At 34.4% G+C, this 22,732-nt stretch overlaps 1 protein-coding gene across 1 annotated transcript; it reads left to right on the top strand.

The window, feature by feature from the left end:
- Positions 1-14,457: 14,457 nt before the first annotated feature.
- LOC105211444 (very long-chain-fatty-acid--CoA ligase bubblegum) lies at positions 14,458-22,429 on the top strand. Its single transcript, XM_011182857.3, has 8 exons — positions 14,458-14,665; positions 18,214-18,490; positions 19,287-19,632; positions 19,707-19,808; positions 20,071-20,468; positions 21,098-21,689; positions 21,749-21,998; positions 22,061-22,429. Exons 2-8 carry the CDS (start codon positions 18,252-18,254, stop codon positions 22,132-22,134), a joined length of 2,001 nt encoding a protein of 666 aa, XP_011181159.1. The 5' UTR covers positions 14,458-14,665; positions 18,214-18,251; the 3' UTR covers positions 22,135-22,429.
- The last annotated feature ends 303 nt before the right edge of the window (positions 22,430-22,732 follow it).

Genomic DNA, 22,732 nt, shown 5'->3' with positions numbered 1-22,732 from the left:
ATGTTGATGTGAATGAAACTAATTTTCAGATTCAAGGGAAAATAGCTGGCGAATTGAAGAATTACATATCAGTTGATTCCATTACTAAAGAAGATGAAGTTGTCAATTATCCAACAGAATTTTTAAATTCGCTGGAATTGTCCGGCTTACCACCTCATAATCTACAATTAAAAATCGGATCAGTTATTATTATGTTACGGAACATAAACCAGCCACGTCTGTGTAATGGCACCCGGCTTGCGGAGAAGAAATTATTGAACAACGCTTCGATGACGTTGGTTGGATTTTGAAAGGGAAGTACGAAGGCGAAGATGTTTTAATACCATGCATCCCTATAATACCGAACGATATGCCATTCAGTTTTAAACGTTTATAGTTTCCAGTGCGGCTTGCATTTGCAATGTCAATAAATAAATCGCAAGGGTAGTCGCTAAGTGTATATGGCATCAACCTAGAAAATCGATGTTTTTCACATGGCCAATTATATGTCGCCTGTTCCCGTGTCGGAAAACCATCAACATTATTTATTTACGCTCCAGAACATAAAACTAAAAATATAGTTTATCAAAAAGCATTAGAATAGAGAGAAACAGTGAAGTATATATTGAGCTCAGTGTTTACTTCAAAATGCCCAGTTGTTCAATTGCGATTCGTAAAAATATGTATAAGTGAAATTATTGAACCCTACGGAATAAACACTATTATGAAAATATATATTTTGGTTTTTTATTTAAAAAAATTAGTAAAGTCCTTTTTAGGTATGACGAGACCAGGGAAATAGGTACTCATTTTTATATGGTGGATATTATAGATTCCAGTTCAAATTGAATAGATACGCATATATAAGATAGCTCAGCTATACAAAATAAAGTAGTGCATCAAATTTACGCTAAGGCGCTACGAAGTTCGCCAGGTCAGCTAGTATGAAATAAATGTAATAAATTCCGAAAAAAACAAACTTAAAAACCATTCTTTTACATTTTTAATGCAACCCATTAATAACCAAATCTGCTCGCCAACACTGCACTCAAGTCGTATAAATGAATAAAAGACACCGCAATCTTAAATTAATATCTTTGTTTGCTGATTTCTTTGTATTCTTAAACGCCATTTGGTAGGAAAGTTTAAATAAACGATAATCTCCATTATGCCTGCGCCATGCTTTCGCTAACAGCTGCAATTAATCACATAATTATTAATCGTAACACTGAAAAAATATAAACAAACTTTGAAATAAATCTATATAAGAGATACTTCAACTTGGAAAGTGCTTACAAATGGAGGCTGAAGAAGATTTTTTCAAAAAAGGGATAATAATGATTATAAGTGTAGCCTTGAAGAGTAGCTGAATACTATAAGTCTCTTATAAAAATCTAAACAAAAATATTTTCTTCTAAAACAAAGCAAAATTGTCTTATATTTCGCTGGACAACTGACATTTCATGAATATGCGATTAACTAAAATCAGATAAACTGTCATTCCCCTCTAATTATTATGAACAAACATTATATACACCAGTGCAATTACATGCCATGTGTCGGGCAATATATTTTCTTTAAACTTACACGCGTTTGGCGCACGCCCACTATGCACGCCCACCAGTCAGCCAAGCGCTGCCTGCTTGTCGCCTTGCCACTGCTAATCCGTCAGAGTCCTTCAAGCTCAGCGCGAATACTCGCATGTGTGTGTGTGCTTTTCTGGCGAGAAGTGGTCGCAGCGCTGTCGCTTATTCTGTTATTCACTGTTTTGCTACTTATTGTGCTGGCATACTGCAAGTACTCGTAGTTGTTGCTATTGTTGTCGTCTGCACTGCGTACTCTGCTGCAGTCAACTCAGTTATTAAGTCCTGTTTATTTGCTTTCCCTTTTGTTATGTGTACTAAGCATGCATTCAAGTGTAATTATGGCCCAAGCTCTTTGTCCTTGCTAACTGCACTTTTCACCGCACACCACAACCTCCCTTCATCTCTCGCTTTTCATACAATAATTTGTTAGGATTTTCATTGTGGCTTTTAATTTTGTGTACAGCTTTGCATTTTTCATGCTCACAAGTCGGGCGGCAGTCACCTTTTCACCTTCCTCGCGCAGCGTATTTTGACTTCTACTCGCTTCAGTGCATTTTAGTGTCATATCAATGCAGAGCTTCCAACTTTCTGCGTTCTTTCGTAGTCCCTGCCGCTGGTTTTATGATTATTATGGCTAAAGTGTAGCATTACAATTTGCTGTCACTGTAATTTGTGCCAAGTAAGTAAGCTGCGGTGTTCAGGGTTGACTGCTTGAGTTGTAGCACTACCACGACAACCTCGACCTGATATCGGTTTAAAGACCGCCAGTATCAATATTTGCCACTTACAGGGTCTAAGCGCATATATTTACTGCAGGCACTCAAGCAGTTGGGGGAAAGAAGCTCTCACTCACACTCAACAGCTCTGCCGTCAACAACTCTCCGGCACATCATCGCATTAAATGCAACCGTTTATGCTGCCTCCAATAACGATTTAACGAGTTAAGTGTGTTTTAAGCTGCCGCTTTTACTCCACCTACAATTACAGTGCACACTCAGTACGCGCTGCTTCCGCTCACGCCGCAGCGTCATTTGCATTTTTATCTCACGTCTCAATTGCACACCAAATGATGTTTAATTTGTGTTGACGTTGCACAATGTCATTTGCTGTTTGTTGTTGTTGCATGCAACGCTTGTTGCACGAATGCAATTTGCTTTGTTGCATAGTAACTATTGTTATTTATGTTGTTGTTGCACGTCCATTTTGAAAATAACTACCTTCACGCAAGCATTTAGAATAGCTTCCGATTACAGGACGTAGGCACGTATGCGCTACTTCCCTCAAGCATTTGATAGGCATGGCATAATTTACCGTTATTACAGGCGCACTTTAGTGAAAGGCTTTAATAAAAGTCTCTTAGTGTTAGTGGACTTGTGTTTGGCTGCAGCCGTGTTAAAGAACGTTGATAAGGGAACCAGCGTCCATTTATGCTGGTTATGCCTTTCTTTTCACCACATAAGTAGTATTCCTAGTTTCTGAATCAGGGATCTTCTCATAGAAATTGTCCGCCGTTCTTGAACTACTCTTGATAAATCTCTTTCCAATCAAGAAGAAGGTTTCCGACGATGTTGAACTACTCTTGATAAATCGGTTTCCTATCAAGAACAAGATAAGAGATCAAGAGATGTTGCTTCAAAGTACCAAAATCATACTTTAGCTTCCTAATTAAAATTTCGCCAGTTTGCTAGGTCTTCTGGGACTTTTACTCGGAACGACCAATTTCATATACAGATTCAACATATTCTCCAAGTCACATTTTTTCTCCTACAGTATTTTGTGATAAGTGTTTGCGAATTATTCTAGGAACACTGCCGACTAAGTGTTACTTGCAACAGTAACCCAGACCTCGTTCTACGTACGCTCTCGACAGAATTTCTTCTAGCTTGTAGATTTGCTTTTTAACCTCACATAATTAGCATACACTTCTTCGAAGAACGCTTTAAATACGTCACATATAATGAGAGATTGCAGTGCAAGTATCGAGTGAGTTTCTCCAGCTGCCAGCGTCATTTATATTGTGGCTTGCGATGGGAAATTAATGCTCTCGCCAATGCATTTCAAAGAAAATCGAGTGTGTTAGCACAGCGAATGGTGTCAATATGCTGCGGCGAGGCTGCTGGTGGCGCTGCGGTGCTGACAAAAAGTTGTTTGCGTGATAAGCAAGAAATATCGTGAATTAATGTAATCTAATAGCGAGCGGAATGCGAGTAAGTAGTTCGTAGAATATGTTTGCTGACGTGCTTATGTGTTGACAAGGTTACAAAAAATTAAAATAGCGCGTTGGTATATGAAGAAAACTTTAGATAAATGCGAAATGCTATGAGTAAGTATTGGTTGGGGGAGAACTAGCGAGGCGGATGTATGAAGTATGTGGAACACTGAGGGTGTGAGAGAGGCGAGTGCTGTGGCAGCAGTTGTGAGCATATATAGTAGGTCAGTGTTAGGCGGATGCTTAAGGGAGTAGATTTAAAGAGTACTCTTTCATTAAGCGCTAGTTATTGATGATTCTAATGGGTATAAAATTAATATAGTCTAAAATAATTATTAAGAAATTGCACTCATATTATCATTTAGTTTTGTATTTCCAGCGTTGTTCTTATTATTTTCTATTGACTCTTAGTATCTCAAATAAACATTTAAAAGCATCTGACAAAGCAAATATAAATCACACGGCTAAGAAGTCAAGTTGTTTACGTTAGTCCATTATATTTTCTGCAGCAGCTTTTATTTATTTTCCTGTTTGTATTTATTACCTCGGCAAGAATTTTAATTTTTCTTAGAACACAGATTATTACTATTGGTCACCGCTCACACACTACGTCGGGTGGCAATATATTTCAATATTTATTTATTTGCAGCCTTCGAGCGAGTCAAGATAGCAACCAACACACTAACGCATAAATTGAACCGCAAACTGGTGTTAAATAAAGCAAAGGACAACAGGAATGTGTCGCAAAAGCCATAAAATCATTGAAAGCCAACAAGGCATGAGCAGTGTCCCACACTACAAACACACGCGCGTAGGTGTAACTAACTGTGGAAGCTTTTGAATGTTGTTTACTATACAGTTTATTTTTCTATTGAAGGTGTTTGTGTGGTTGTGACCAGAGCGTGGGCCTCGATCTTTAACATAATGTCAAGAGTAAACAAATTGTTTTCACATTTCTCCCTCACATACATAGGCATGCGTGTAGAATTATTTTTTGTAATGAAGCTGCAGCTTTTCTCAGGGACATAGTCACGCTTAGGTGGCAGAGCTTGGTCACAATAACCATTTGGTCTACCATAGCTAAATGTTTGTTTGAAGAATAGCTCTCCTTCAATAAAGCTTCAATTATGTATATGTTCGATCACTCCTTCTACTTCTTCTGCTCCTTAACCGCCTAAGCAATATGACTTGTTCAGTCCAAAAAGACCCGCACAGTCAATTCGGCCGGAAAATTAAGCCCTAAATCTCATGACTTTCGGAAAGTGGAAGTCTATCACTTTCTCTCCTATCAACAGCACAGCTTGTGGGATTCCCCCGTCTTGTGGATCATGCAGTTCATACAGACTAAATCCTAATATCCTTATGGTATTCCACACAGTTGAAGAAAATGTGGATAATCTTAGGTTCTTCGTAAGTAATTTGGTTTTTGAAATTCGAAAAAAGCATACATTTTAAACAAAAAATAAATACAGAATTTTAAAATTGAATTTATATTTCCTCTGATACACCTTGTCTGTGCCCTAGTATTCTTAGCGAAGACACACATCTTTTATATTGTCAATATAAGCCGTTACTGGTAGGTGTCTCTGCTACAAGAAAGTTGTCAAGCAACTTTTCTGTTTAATTTAACCAGAGAATGTTAATATAATTATTTTAAATTTTTGCCATATAAAAAAGCTAAGAAGCGATTTTATTACGAAAAAAAATTTAATCTTTCTTCGGTAATTGTTTAATTTTATATATATCTAATATCTTGGGTATTCAAAATTGCTATTACAATTCAAGTACAGTGCAACTTCTCTAACTCTTCGAGTTATAGAGACTTCGAGTCGATAGTAAAATTTTATTTTCTGTATTATGTATGTCCTGGTTGAAAAATTCGATTTATGGCAGGGAATGTGTATGAAATTTGACTTCTAAACGCTATTGCCAATTCAAAATTTCGAGTTATAGAAGTTCCACTGTGTATTCACAGTTATATATAGTATATAGAGTCAGGATCAAAACTGCAATAATTATTAGTGTCCGACCGATGCCGATTAATCGGCCAGTTGGCAAAGAATCGGCCGATGCCGATGCCGATTCTTTCATCAACAACATTATTTAGTAAATTAGTATGGTAACAAAATAAAAACAAAGACAAATAAAATCACAAAATAGGTAAACAACTCAATTCATATGTAAATATGAAGTTGTTTAATCATTTAATTAATATTCAAAACCAAATAAATTATTATTATAAGATATATGTTGATAGAACAAATAAGTTATTTGCGTTTTCTCAAAGCGAATCTGCAATCAGCAATATAGCTTTTTTCCTTTAAGGGGGTATACCGGTATGACATTTTCAAAAAATCGAGTTTTTATTTTTTGCTTATTCGAAAGTTTATAATTTCAAAAATATCCTGTGAATGGTAAGGTCGTCTCTTGAATAGTTTTTGAATGGCAGCGTTCTAAAGAGCAATCGCACACATGTATTAGCCACAATAGTCGAAACTTTAAACGCGTTTTTCTCGAAACGACTTTTCACAAAATTACCTAAAAATCTAAATTTTTTTCAGAACTACGCCATTTTATAAATGTTTGATATTTTTCAATAATCGTAGGTCATTGTATAGGGAATATATTCAACTTCAATAACAACTTTTGTGTTTCAGTTACTCATTCGGCCGGAATCATGTCAGCAGTTGGGGAACTTTTTTTTTGGCACCTCCCAAGACAACCCATAACTCCTTAATTTTTCAAAATTTTCGTAAAATAAAAATCTTAAAATGTAGTTGAAGGTACACCTTATTATGTCCAAAAACGTTCGAAACATTCGATAGAGTTCTTTCTTTGAAAAAATTCACTAAAATCGTCCATTTTTCATGGGTTACACTGGGTTACCCCTTAAGGACAAATATGAGCATTAAGGCCAATATTCGAAAATAGTAGGTATAGCAAAAAGAATCCATTATTTTCAAAGAGATGACTTTTATCATTTATATCTCACATTGTGAAAGGCGGCAAATAGTGATAGTGACTCAATAGAAACTTCGGAAGCTTTTTTGGGAGGTTCTCTTCCATGCACCTTATAGTCCAGGCCAGCACCAAGTGATGATTACGAAACTTTTAAAAATAAAGAATCGGCCAAATATGGCCGATGCCGATGCTTAATTTTGTGGCCGATACAGGCCGATGCCGATACCAAGGCCGATTAATCGGTCAGTCTCTAATAATTATACCCTGAACAGGGTATATTATGTTTGTCACGAAGTTTGTAACACCCAGAAGGAAGCGTCGGAGGCCCTATAAAGTATATATATAAATTATCAGTATGTTGAACTGAGTCGATTTAGCCATGTCCGTCTGTCTGTCCGTCCGTCCGTCTGTCTGTATATATACGAACTAGTCCTTCAGTTTTTAAGATATCGTTTTGAAATTTTGCAGATGTTATTTTCTCTTCAAGAAGCTGCTCATTTGTCGGAACTGCCTTGGTGTGAGTTATTGCTCATAGAAATAATTTAATCTCCGAAAAAATCGGAGATCACTATAGCATATAGCTGCCATACAAACTGAACGATCGGAATCAATGGGTTGTTTGGAAAACTTTTTTTTTTTTACATACTCTTTCTTATGTCTTTAGATTTGCTTAAACACATAGTTACTAAAAGAAATGCACCAGTGAAGGGTATATTAGCTTCGGTAGAGCCGTTTTTTCTTGTTTTTGATTTATGTTATGATGTTAACTGTTTTATAAAACTCTATATAGAGATCGATGCAATCTTCACGAAAAAGAGGACTAAACTCAGTGAAATTTCTTAGTATTTTTTAGAGTAAAACAACAGCTAATCAGCGCCTTAAATAAATAATAAAATAATCGTTCTTTCTTATCGCAAAAACCCACAAAACAGCGATGCATTAAAATAATATTATTGCCTGACTTTTTGTTTTGACAAATGCTGTTTTTCGGAGAGTGCTGTGCAATTGACCCCCCCCCCCCCTAAAAATAGCAGCTGATAAGCAAATGCACAAGTGTGCAAAAAGACTTGGTGTACGTGCACGATTTTCAAAGCGATGCTCAATAGGGGTGCCTAGGAGGGGTACGTACTAGAGTAAAAATTTATAATTAACAGTAAATATTTTGAATTTAATTAATTTAGAATTGTTGCCTGAAATCAAAGCTGCAAGTAGGGTCGAGCATGTGTTAGCTTATCAATTAAGTATAGATTTTGTTTTGTATTAGCGGCAGTTGACCGCAACACTGTTATAGTAAGCAAATGAATTCCAATGAAATATAAACACACACATTTGCATTCAAATGTTTTTTGTTGAAGTTTGAAACTGAATGACGTTGCTTGAGTATATGCGATCTAGTTCTTTTTGAAGAAACTTCAACATAATTTCACTTATAACTTAGTTTTTAAATAAATGTTAAGCATGGGAATAAATAAATATATGAACATAATCAATGCATATTTATTTAGCTTGTTCAGTTAGACTCAGGTTATATACATAATCTTTGTATTCAGCCTCAATTCAATTATTAAAAATACATACAAATCTCATTCCAGCACGTACTTACATATATTTGACTTAGTTTCTTGTGCGTGCCTCACACATATTTTTATAGCAAAACAAAACTTAATACTCGCAAATTAGCCAAAAACTAAAAATATTCAAATGTCTTATAAACAATTTAGACTGCATACTAAGGTCCATAATTACACGGTTACACCACTCGTGATGTAAACCTTGCACTTGACTGTTAACACTTTGAACGATTAGTAAATAATGTAATTGGCTTTATTAAGCGCTTATCTCGTAGAAATCCCTATGACATCACATTTATGATCGGGTTCAATAAATCAAAATCCGTGCATATCGATAACAACGCGCACATGCTTCCGCTGCAGGTTTTCTTCAGCTAATCTGAACACCTGATTTATACAATTGAGTTTTTTTTTTTAAATATATAGTACATACCCTTAGTTATAACGGAATATTTTGTCTGGTTATATATTTCTTAATAAAATTTTTATTTGGGATTTTACGCGCATGAAAGACGTACACGAGTGGTATAAGTGATTGATTAAATTCTTAATCTCTTGGCAATGAATTATGGTCGGATTATAAAAAGTAAATATTTAGATTATTTTAGATAACAATTCTTGAAATCGTTGTTAAATAAAATCAAAGTATTTTTGAAGTATTGGATTGATGTAGTAGTAAAATAGAAAACCTAAAGAAGTAAAACTCGTACTTTTTCTTAATAAAATTGAAAAAATTTCCGCACTTAAAGGATATTGGTTTCGCAATCATATAATGAAGTTTCAATCATAAAAAATGATTTTGAGAAAACTAAAAAAGTATTTATTACAAATTTTTTAATTTTAATATTTATTTTTTTTATTTATAATTTTTTATTTTTTTATTTTATTTTTAATATTATTTTTTGTAATTTTTATTTTTAATTTTATTTTTTGTAATTTTTTTATTTTTCATTTTTATATTTAATTTGTTTTATTTTGAATTTTTTATTTTTAATTTTTATATTTAATTTTTTTATTAATAATATTTTATTTTTAATATTTTTTTTGTAATTTTTTATTTTTAATTTTTAATTTTATTTTTTGTAATTTTTAATTTTATTTTTTGTAATTTTTTATTTTTCATTTTATATTTAATTTTTTAATTTTTAATTTTTTATTTTTAATTTTTAAATTTAATTTTTTTATTTTTAATTTTTATTTTTAATTTTTTTGATTTTAATTTTTTATTTTTATTTTTTTTTGTAATTTTTTATTTTTTTTTAATTTTTTTATATTTAATTTTATAATTTTTACTTTTTAATTTTTTATTTCTAATTTTTATATTTAATTTTGCTTTGTTTTTAATATTTTATTTTTTGTAATTTTTTATTTTAATTTTTAATTTTATTATTTGTAATTTTTTATTTTAATTTTTAATTTTATTATTTGTAATTTTTTATTTTAATTTTTAATTTTATTTTTTGTAATTTTTATTTATTTTTTGTAATTTTTTATTTTTAATTTTATATTTAATTTTTTAATTTTTAATTTTTTATTTTTAATTTTTTATTTTTAATTTTTATATTTAATTTGTTTTATTTTTAATTTTTTTATTTATAATATTTTATTTTTAATTTTTTTTTTATTTGTTATAATTAATTTTTTTATTTATAATATTTTATTTTTAATTTTTTTTGTAATTTTTTATTTTTACTTTTTAATTTTTAATTTTTTATTTCTAATTTTTGTATTTAATTTTTTTATTTTTAATATTTTATTTTTTGTAATCTTTTATTTTTAATTTTTTTATTTTTAATTTTATTTATTGTAATTTTTTATTTTTTATTTTTATACTTAATTTTTTCATTTTTACTTTTTATATTTTTATTTCTAATTTTTATATTTAATTTTTTTTATTTTTTGTTTTATTTTTGGTAATTTTTTATTTTTATTTTTATATTTAATTTTTTTATTTTTAATATTTTAAAGTTATTTTATTTTTTGTATTCTTTTATTTTTTTTTATTTTTTATTTTTAATTTTTTTATTTTTTTATTTTTAATTTTTATATTTATTTTTTTATTTTTAATATTGTATTTTTTATTTTTTATTTTTTTTTAATTTTTTATTTTTAATTTTTATATTTATTTTATTTGTCTGACCAATCAGTCCACTTTTAATATACCACTTCAAACCAGTTCCAATTGTAAATACCACTTTTCATATCACAACAGTTAGTTGTTTGATATATATATATATATATTTCATTTATGTTCACAAGTCCACAGAACATGGTGCTGATAATCAGCTTATCTTGGCAATAAGGCAATACAATCGAACAGCAGCAATAGTTGAGTGGAAGGATAATCAAACTCAATAAATTACATTCAAAACTTTTAACCTCACAACCACACACTCGCACACTTCCAAATGTGTATATGTTAACTTACACACGCCTACACATTTGCATCTACCTATACACACACACATACATATGTATGTACAATATGTGAATGCACTCAAGTGAGCGAATACAAAGTCCGCGCTGACAATTCCTTATCAGATGATAAGCTAGCTGTACATTGGGCGCTAAGCATTTGGCGATAAGCGTCGTAATATACACGATCGCTGGCCGCTGTTGTTGGCCGTTTATTTTACAGTAAGTATATACAAATGTACATATGTACAGTTATCGTTAGATATCACCTTTGTGTTTTAAATAATAAAACATTAGCGGCATTTGACTTTGTGCGCACCATTTGTGGGTATAAATAGCGAAATTGCTGTGAAATTTTTATAATTTTGATATTCCAGAAACTAGAAAAAAATGGAATGAAAAAATTGCATAATAAATTATAAAATTTTATTGCTATAACATTTTTATGTACCGTGTTGGTTTTTTAATTCATAAATTGCCTTCTAATGGGGAATTCAAATAAGTCAATACATTTTTTTGTGATTTATGGGCATCATAATTGATATTCAGTATTTTACTAAAAGTCTAGAAGTCCTAAGCTATTTCATAATTAACTTAGCAGGGATACAAATCAGGGATCAATAAACATATGTAGCTAGAAATTCATTTTATTCAATAAATAAGGTCGAACTTGAGTTAGTATCTTCGCATATAAGTACTTCTCTTTACCAGGTAATAAATACTCTATTCTCATACTCTTTTTTAGTAGAAATAATCATCACAAAGTCTTCTGAAGGTACTTTCGAGTCAACAAAATGTAAGATCCTAACAAGAAGATTGCGTTGTGGCAGATTGGTATATTAAGTCCGAACTACAAATAACGGTCAACGGAACTAGGTATCCATTGACGTAACTGAATTAAGCTCAAAACTGCATATAAACTTATATAAATATTAAATATATAAAGAACCTTAAACCCGTTCTAAAGTGTAAAAATAATAGTTGTTTTTATTAAAATTAGAAACGAGATGCGAGTAGTTGGTCAGTCGAGACTTGGGATCAACTAACGCGTAAAGCAGGGTGCATAGTACACCCCTTATAAGTAAACTCACAACTAAACTCAATAAAATAAATTCGACATTCACAGCATTTCCAACAGAAATTATTATTTTTTATTAATTTTTTGTTGTTTTATTGTTGTTAGATATAGATATTTTTCTTTAGCACGTTTCAGCAATTAGTCACGCAACTTTTTCGTAGTACACTATAAGTATAAGTTAGAGGGATTGAATGTGAGAAATATTTTACTTACAACAAGTACTGGGAATTATGAATATAAAAAATTGCCACAATTAACAAAAACAAATGTTTTTTGTATTGTAAATTAAATTAAAACTGTTTGCATAGCTAGTTCTAAAGTCTCGATACTGATAGTGAAATATATATATATACAAAACATATACACCGTATATATGGAAAACTTGTAAATAAAGTCACCAATGTGTTTACAACTAATTTAGAAAAACAAACTTATAAAAACAGTCGACTTTGAGCTAATGCAACAGGTTATAAATGTGAAGTCTCTGAAACGAGTGAGTTAAAATTTCCAGCAACAAAATGACTTATACCGTTTGAAATATCTTCACAACCTGTTGATTCTTATGTGAATGTGGCGCCAAGACTTTGAACTACTTCAGCAATATGTGTGTATGTGTATGTGAATTCAGCAAATGCAGTAGATAGTGGATGAAAAGAACATGTCAAGTCGTTAAGCTATTCACTTTCACAGTTCCAACAAGCTTTCAGTATAGTGTGTTACAACACACTAGAATCTACTAGGGAATTCTTATTAAGTGCAACATGAGGTTTCCCAGAAAATATGTGAGTAAATATAGAAACATGTTTCTATTTAATACACGTAATTTTAATAAGAAAGCAAAAGGGAATAATATAAAATAGGCATTATGAAGAGGAACGGGCTTACGTGGTCTGCACTGATTGTTGCACAATATATATATAGTATATATGTATATATATATTAAAAATACCAATATGGATGTATATATTTATAGATGTAGAAAGCAATTATTTAAAACTGATTGCATTGCATTGCAGCAAATTGATTTTCATTGGAACAATCGCAATTGTTGCAACAGCCAGCAGCGACTTTAGAGTGCCAGAGCGGAGAGTGAGGGATAATGCACTTGTACTACATAGTATAATGTAAACTGTGCCATTCGAGTGCATTCGCTCAGCCTATGATGTCGAGGCTATTGTAATGTGTTGATAAGAAAATTATTTTCATTGTCAATGTTAGTGTGAACCAAAGAGCAGAATCATTGAAAATGGTAGTTATATATTATATGTAGGCAATCTGTTGATATAAAAATAAACTATAAGCAATGATGTATAAAGATGAGATTAGAAAAAATTTGATCGGAAACGGGAATAATTTTTTTGAAATCTAACTATACTTAAGGATTCTAAAGATAGATTAGTCTATGATTTAAAATTCGAATTTAAACAACATTTTAGGCTCCTTAGACATTAAAAACTGTTTCTCTGGCTATCCACTGTGGTTTTACAGCGCTCTTGTCAGTCTGCAGAGCACTTAAAACTGTAAATACATTTTCTCCAAACAGCGCTTTTCAAATTGAGCGACGATCGGCGATTTGTAGACTATCACACGTACCCACTTGTAATTGTTATAAATAAATATAAATTTTTTCAAATAATTTACTTATTATGTAGATTAAAAACTCATTTTTCACTTTGGTTCAGATAGCTCCTAGAATCGCCATTAAAAAATAAATTCTTTACTCCTTAAATAGTTGGACATTTTTTGAGTGCTCTGGACTGGTCAGACTCCTTAATACCCCACTAGTTCGATAGAGAAATGTTGATTGTATTATGTGAGGTCTCACTGATAGTCTTGAGCAAGTAAGTGGTATTGCACTATTTTGAAAAATATATGTCTGTCATTCCAACATAGATCATTTGAGATTATGTAGCAACATCAACAAAGGCAAAACTTATTTTTACTCTGTCCTGATTTGAAATCTCAACAATTTTTAAATAAATTAAATAAAATTTAGTCAGAATATAAATAAATAGTTTTCCCCCATTCATTTAGGTTCCATAAATAACAAGTGAGGCGGTTCGTTTCAGTTCGGTCGGTGTTGAACATTATGGTAAGGGGCAAAGTGTAATTCTAATCTCTTATCTTTACATGTTATCTTAATTTTGATGGCGTCCCTTCGCATTCACCCTGGCCCTATATGTATGAGGATCGTCACTGCAACAACAAAGCAAATACTGTAGCAATTGCATTATTGCGCGAGCAGCTAAGTAAATGTGTGATCGATTCGTCAAGCAACAACACAAACAAAGTGTTGATAAGAAAAGCAAATACATAAAAGATCAAAATAAAATACAACCATACATGTGCTTTACTAAGCTGAGCGCCAACAGCGAGAGAGAGAGAGCGGCAGTACAATCACTCGCTTTGTTGGCCTGTAAGAGCGGCAGCGAAGAGAGATCGCAAAGCATTGTGACTGCCTGAAAATGGCCTGATAGCGACTATTTGCCTGCCTGCCTGACTGCTTGTATGAGCGTGTGTTGGTATATACTCGGGCAGCTAGCAGTTAGGTAGTTGTTTTTATTGACTGATCGTGAAGGCGCTACTAAATATTTCTATTTTCTTTCTATGAATTTTTCTCTGTATTATTTGGACATGCGAACACATTGTATTTGCCGTTAGCGGGCATTCGAAGTTTTGTTAAGTTTCCGGCCAGTTAGCGGTGTCAGTCTACATTTGTGGCTTGCAAGCGCTAGTTTATTCGTATTCGTTTGGCGGGTCGCGGTCTCCACGCTCGTTTTGCTTACTGAAAGAGTTTTTTCACAATTTTCTTCATTTCTTACGTATCTGAAATATTGGTAGGCCAACTACTTTCGATTTTATTTTGGTAGGTGAAATGTGCTAAAAATAAAGTGTTTCAAGTTTTTGTTTTCGACCTTAAAAGTGACAAGATCGCCAGTGAATACATTCGTCGTATGGCGGCATTAAGAATCTTATGCAGTGCCTAAGTACAGGCAGAGATGTACGAAGATGAGTGGCGATAACAAAAAGTGGAAACTCATCCGATCTTTGGTTTTAACTGCACAAGTCGGAGCCATAAAAATTTAACCTATGCAATTGTGTGTGTGTCTGTGTGTTGAAAAGTTCAAGAAATTTACAAAATAAATCGGTATATATATATAAAAAATATACTCGTTCAGCTTTTGTAGATCAGTTGTTTTGTTTTGTGAAGAATTTAAGCTGTTTTTCGTTTATTCAGCTTGTATTGTTACATAGTTCTTCCAGAGTCAGCATATTTTGGTTAATTTTACAAATAACAACAACAAGAGCGTATTGTTGTGCTGAGTTGTTTTTATTTCTCTATTCAACGTATGACACACACGTGTTGGCGGTGCTTTGTTTCTTGAAATCTGTTTAACACTTCTGTGAACCAGTTGGGTTGAAAAGTATTTAGATTCTTGAAAATTTAATATTTATTTCAAATAATTATATAATACATATATGGTGTTCTGATATACTATGTTTTGCATTCTTGACTTGGTATGTGAGGTATGCAAACAGGTAGACAAGTATCTTACCCTGAAAACCCAGTTTCTGTATAAATATTTTGCCTTTCTACAGAGACATTAGTATGGCGAGAGTGAGAGACAACATTTTGTTGTTGATTTTATTGTTGTTCCTTAGATAGCCTTGTATAAGCTGTTGCGTTTCAGGCCTTAAGCCGTACTTAAGGGTTTAAATACGACATATTTAAGTCAAGTCAAAGCAGGATAATCAAAGTATGGTACCTCCTAATTTTTTCGAAGAACTTTTATTGAGCTCAAATTAAAGATTTGACATGAAAAATGTATTGAAATCCTTATGAAAATATTTTGTTTAATTTATAAAAATAATGGAAAAAATATTTAAAAAATTAACTGTAAGCCGTTGGAAAGTTAAAACAATTAAAAAACTTATTAAAAATTTATCTTTTACTTTGCATCATTTATCATCTGCTACTTATCGCACTGCTTCTGTAAATATGTACTTGTATAACCTCATACTTGAGTATATCGTAAATGCCCGGTATGGTCATTAAACTCTGATCCATGTACATATGTATTCCGGAGCACACAATAACTTTGCATTAGCCGCATAATAAAGTGTTTGCTTATCAAAATATGTGTATGTAATAAACTTAAACACCGCCGGGCATCATAAAAAATTTTTTAGTGGTACATAAAGGCGTGTGTGTGCTTATAGTGTTAAAGAGCAGATGTTTAATTGCACCCATCGAACGAGAGTCTAACAAAGTGCATAGTCCAGCGAGGAAAAGGGTTATATTTTTTCAAAAATTAAGAAATTGCTTATCAGCAAACTGCGAAATGAAGGGGGGAACGATAAAAATTGTACAAATTTGTTGCTCTTTCGGCTCTTTGCGAGTATGCGAAGAGCTTATAATGAGTTTATTATTAGCACAAATGACTTACTGTGTGACCAACAACACTCAAAAGAGGTAAATGCGGCCTCCTCTCACCAAATGATTTCACAAAAAAAATCGAAAAAATTAACACAAACCAACAACAGCAAAAGTGACGTTTGCCTTTCGCATTTGACAAAGCCGGAGTTTGGGAAATACCTCGAAAACCGGCAGCGCACAAACACCAGCACGAGCACATGGCTGCAATTGAAGAGCGCCGCTGCAAAATGTTAGCCTCTTCCACAGCGCCACAACGTTCAGTGACCTACCTTCTGCGCACTGTCTTCAGGTTGCGCAGTTTATTTTTGTTTTTGTCTTTTCGCCGATATGAGTAGTAAAATTGGTAAACATTTGTCTATTTAGATCTTCATAGTTTCGAACTGATTTCAACATGTTGTTGTTGTTGCTGTCGGTGTTTTGCTTTCCCCAAATCAGTATTTGCTACACTCGCATTTCACTCGCTCGCCCGCCATTTCCAGCCAAACTTGTTTGTAAAGCTTACCATTTTAGTTGGCACATTGTACACTTGACTTCTAACCAGTTATCGCATTTAGCTCAGCGCTTACGGTAGTTCACACAGGTGCAATTCCGTCGTTCGTGAGTATATGGTGAATTGCTCTGTCGCCGCTCTCTTCATTTCCTTTACATTTTTTTTCGCAAATATGTCAAGCACTTGGCCCCATGTAGTGTAGCGATAATGCGAAGTGGAACAAAAAATCTGTCAAGTGTTTTTGGCTAAAAATAGTTCTTTGTTTTCATTTTGTATCTTATGTTCTTCTCGTCGTTTGTGAGACAAAGCGAGTTGTGAGTGATTCTGATATTATTTATTTATTTATTTTGAAAATACAGTTTATCAGCGAGATGACGTAGAATTTTGTAGAATGTTTGCTATCAATTTCTGTCGTGTCCGAAAGTTTTCGCCTTGAAAAACTATGTTGCGCGCGGTTGCGTTGCTTTTTATAGTTTGTATAGATGGGATTGCGATAATTGTTATTATAAGTCTACAAAAACTATATTTGTTCTCATGATTTTCGAAATTACACATATATAACTTATAAAGGGAGTCTTTACTTAGCCCTACCTTAGATAAAATAAGTACTAGGATGTGATCGGAAATAGTTATCTCCAAAAAAGTTATGGGAGTCTAGTACTATATGAGAGTCTATTTGTTGTTGTATTTCGACTTGTCTTCTTATCAAATCTTGTACTTGAGTCTTAAGATTCCATACGATCTGTTTGCTTAGCTGTTGTCATAACAAAGTTTAGTATGATTCGCTTTCCTTTCTCATTCCTATAGAATTATCGACTGGTTTCTCAAATAGTAAGAATTAAGCTTGAACTTCATTTATATTATATTTAATTAATTATGCTTCCGAGCTTTAACATTATTGACTATCGAATTCCTCAGCCACAAACCAGTTTATTGTTTTCATTTAACAAATACTACGTCAGAGATTAAGTTAAACTAGAAAAGCTACAGCGATTATACATAAATAAATCGAACGAGAGATGCAACATTTTCGCTTGAAATACTAACACATTGAAATTTAATTATTGTTAGCGATAAATAGTTGATTATTTAGTATAGTAAACAGGTGATTACGAATTGAAGATACGCTAAGTATTTGTTGACATAAATATTTTAAAAGAACAAATCTCACAGAAGATTACTATCATTTTGCAAAGCTCACAGTATAGGTTATTTTAAACGTTGCATTCATGGTATATATAAAATAGAAAGTCACGCGATGCTAGTCAAAGGTTATCAGGCGATGAGATGATTTTAATTTATAGTCAATATTCTAACCTACAATTATTTTCTAATTAAGTGAAAGCACTCACGTACGCTCACAAGTATTTTTTTACGATTTGAAAACTTAATTTTGTAAAACTCTGTGCTTGTATCTTCTCATCTTCCATATTAAAAAAAAAATATTTTTATAAATATTAATGACTAAAAACTTAACTCTTTTCAGCTTTCTTTACTTCTTACTGAATTTAAACAACCACCAACATGTCAAATTGGGAGTCACTATATAACCGTCCCGGTCCGAATCGCTTGCTGCAAGCCGAGTCATATCGCACCAGCGATCCGAAGGAGCCTGTGAAAATCCGTAGATCCACTGAAGGCTTGTCAGCTGAGGAGCCGATTTCCGTGCCCGGTGTGCTGAAGCGTACAGTAAATAATTACGGTGATTACCCAGCGCTGCGCACGAAGAATGAGAAGAAGGAATACGTAACCGTTACCTACAGGTGAATATTTCATTATCAAATATGCTTCACAAGATCACGATCATTTTTTTAACCGAAAACGCACAGTGAAAGTCTCGATATAGTATCTTACGTCAAGTCTCAGTTACGTTTCGTTTAAGACAATTAAGCGGCATTCCTTAGATCCAAAGCGATTACTCGATATGCGGTGCAATCAATGACCACTGAAGTAATCGCAGAAACTTTAAAATGTTATTATAAATAACCTTTGCACCACCAATTTTGTTTCGGACTAAATCTGCCTTAAAGGATTTCTTACACTCAAGACCTCGTATGTCTTAATACAACACTAAAACGCGTCTTAGGGATTAAACATTCAGTATTTCTGCCTTTAATGTGGTCGTTTCAATTGACTCATCCTATCTCACTAGTTAAATTGAATAATTCTCTCAGAGCCAGCTATTCATAAATCCCTCTGTTGTGCGCTGTTGACGCTGTCCAAAAATCACTTTCACGCACTTTTTTCTTGGCACCACAGCCAACTGTGTAAAAAGCGAATCGGCTGGATTACATTTTTCATCACAATTCACCATTCGTGCCAACTATGACACCAGTGCAGTGCTGTGCTGCGTTCACACCCACTCCCCGCTGTCCATCCGCTCGCATTTCCACCGTATGTCCGCAGATTTGTGCCAACATAACATCCATTTCTCCATTTGTCGCCATATTTTCACGCGCCACTGCCATTAGGCGAAGACAAATTTTCACACTGTTAGATTTACTAATTTTTTGCTTCCTCTTTTCCGAATTTATCGACTTTGCTCCGGAACTGCGCCAGGCAATACGAACAAAAAGTGCATCAAGTCGCCAAAGCGTTCATCAAGCTCGGTCTAGAGCCGCACCACTCAGTGGGTGTGCTATCCTTCAATTGCGCCGAATGGTTTTACTCGGCGATGGGGGCCATACATGCCGGTGGTATTATCGCCGGTATTTACACGACCAACTCAGCGGAGGCTTGTCTGCATGTTTTGGAGAATTCGCGTGCACAAATCGTCGTGGTCGACGAAGCCAAGCAAATGGATAAGATTAAAGAGATTAGAGACAAGTTGCCACATCTGAAGGCGGCCATTCAAATTCAAGAACCATATGCGCCCTACATGAAGAAGGAAGATGGCTACTACCGGGTAAGTGGTATAGTGGAGATAAAGTTGAAAGTTGCATCTAATTAAACCAACTTCATAAATGTGTCTTTGTGCAGTGGTCCGAAATCGAGGCGATGGCTGTGGCGGATGCTGAGGATGAGTACCAGAAGCGTCTGGCGAACATCGCCATCAACCAATGCTGCTGTCTGGTGTATACTGTAAGTAATTAGTTGCGGTAGGTTCAAATAAGCAGTTAACCTTTAGACGGAATAGTATTAGAGTCTCCAACGCAAATCTTAACATCTTGTATACAAACAAGGTTTGCCCTTTGGACGTCTGTCGTGCTCAGTCCGTTTTACGCGCGACGAAACTTTGATACATTTCCAGCTTCAAATTAATTGCTTTTAGCTTCATGCATGACTTCCCGCTTCCTCCCTAACCATTTTCGTCACTAATCACTCGATTTTCTCTTACTTACAGTCTGGTACCGTGGGCATGCCGAAGGGTGTTATGCTTAGCCATGACAATCTCATCTTTAATACTCGCGCCATCACCAAGTCGCTGTACAATGTTACGGCCGGCTCTGAGGTGGTCGTGTCCTACCTGCCACTGTCCCATGTGGCCGCACAGACTGTGGATATTTACACAGTTGCTTCCATAGCCGGTTGCATTTATTTCGCCGACAAGGATGCGCTGAAGGGCACACTCGTGAAGACGTTACAAGATGCGCGTCCCACAAGATTTATGGGTGTTCCGCGTGTCTATGAAAAATTCCAGGAACGCATGGTGGCCATTGGCTCCTCCAACGGTGGTTTGAAGAAAATGCTCGCCAGCTGGGCCAAGGGAGTGACATTGCGTCACTACATGGAAACTCACGGGTAAGCCGCCTACACTTGTCTATATATATTGTATATGAGTAGCAGTTGGTTGAGTGTGTCCATATATGTTTGTGGGCACGTCCTTATAGAGAACAACTATTTTCACCGTTTGATTAATGTGCAACACGTTATTGTTATGTGCTCACTTAAATGGTGTCGGCCGATCGTTTGTCAGTCGGCTTCTTTGTCGTCTGGCGCACCGACTGACTGCTGTCTACCGTTTACCCGTTAACTTGCCGTTTAACATTTAAGCGTTGAGTAATTGCACTTAATTAACACACCGTCAGCTGTGCCGTGTCGAGTGTAACGACGTAAATGAACTGTCATCTAGCAGCCAGTGATGCATGAGAAGAGTAGCCCTGCTCATAAATGTTCGTCCATTGTTTGATATAAGAATTAACAACGTTTTGAAAAATTATTCGAATGGACAAAGTTTATATGAGAAGCACTTTACTAATTGTTTAATGAGTTCGATTGTGATTAGTCTCTAGTAAACAACCTAGAAACAGTCAATAATTTCTAAGGCAACAGTTCACCCAAAGTTTTGTGTTTATTTGGGTCTGAAACCTATCGTAGTATCTTTTATTTTTGAGCTTTTCACTAATATACACCTCTCTTATCGCTTACAGCAAAGGCTCCGGCGGCTTCGGTTACAACCTCGCTAAGAAATTAGTTATGTCCAAGGTGAAACAAGCGCTCGGCTTTGATCGGTGCATTACGCTCGTCACTGCTGCGGCACCCATGTCCCCCGAGACAAAGAAATATTTCCTCAGCTTGGACATGAAGCTTTTGGACGCCTTCGGTATGTCGGAAGTTGGCGGTTGCCACACACTGTGTCTACCTGATACACAGCCGCTGAACTCGATCGGTAAAACAATGGCCGGTTGCGAGACTAAGGTCATCAACAAGGATGAGAATGGTCATGGTGAGATTTGCATACGCGGCCGTCACGTCTTCATGGGCTACATTTACAACCAGGAGAAAACCGATGAGGCGCTCGACGAAGACTGTTGGCTGCACTCCGGTGATGTTGGCTACATTGATGACAAGGGTTACGTTTACATAACTGGACGTTCCAAGGAGATCATCATCACCGCCGGTGGCGAGAACATACCACCTGTGCACATTGAGAACTTGATCAAGAAAGAGTTGGATGGCATTGCGAATGCCTTCTTGGTGGGTGAACAGCGTAAATATCTGACTGTGCTGATTACAATCAAGGTGAGTGCCTACCACTTTTGTCTCAATTCTGTATACTTATTTTTTCTTGTGCCATGCAGACCGAAATGGATCGCGAAACTGGCGCACCGCTTGATGAGCTCACTCACGAGTCGCTCACTTGGGTGAAGAGTTTGGGTGTGGAACACAAAACTCTGAGTGAAATTCTGAAGGCCGGCCCCTGTCCTAAGGTGTGGAAATCCATTGAGGATGGCATTAAGCGCGCCAACAAGCATGCCATTTCCAATGCGCAGAAAGTACAGAAATTCACCATCCTGCCACACGACTTCTCCATTCCAACGGGTGAATTAGGTGAGTGTGCTGGCATCATCTCCACGGAGTAGTAAATTTTAAAACAATTACTTTGATTTTAGGTCCCACTTTGAAGGTGAAACGTAATGTTGTTGCCAAACAGTATGCTGATGTTATTGAGGGTCTCTACGCCTAAGCCTGATGCCGGCGCTTCCCAGCGCGCTTTGCGTTGCTCAACCGAGGCTGTTCGTAATTCCTAAAATTTTGCTGAAATCATAGAAGTTTAGTTAGCTAATGGACTAATATATATATAGACAAATTACTAACAGAGAGACAGCAATAAGAGAGAACAAAGAGATGGCTACGCAACCGGCCTGTAGAATTTAACAAATAACATATTTTAATGACTTAAATTAAGTTTGGTAGTTAAAGAAGTGTACATAGGATTTTAAAGACAAGTTTTGGAAATAATTTTTAGTTGGTTAAGCAGTTATATCTGCATACAGAGGTTTTATTTTATTCTTCTAACAAAAGAGGTCTTGCTAATGGAAATATTTTGCTTTTTTTACTTTCTATATAAGGACTTACGCATGATTTTAAACACTATTTGAATTTTGTATAGAAAAGTAGTTGCTATGAATTTGTAAAAAAATATTTAAAATAGAATTTCCCCTTTTATGATTTTATAGAAGTCCTTTATTAATATTTTCACCATTATACACACACATACATATGTATATGTACATACGTTAAATATATATAATTACATTTTTATTTAATTGTGTAAATAAATT

This window comes from Zeugodacus cucurbitae, chromosome 3 (genome assembly GCF_028554725.1).
Source record: "Zeugodacus cucurbitae isolate PBARC_wt_2022May chromosome 3, idZeuCucr1.2, whole genome shotgun sequence".
In the NCBI taxonomy this organism is placed as follows: Eukaryota; Metazoa; Arthropoda; class Insecta; order Diptera; family Tephritidae; genus Zeugodacus; species Zeugodacus cucurbitae.
This window is presented reverse-complemented; position numbering and strand designations above follow the sequence as displayed.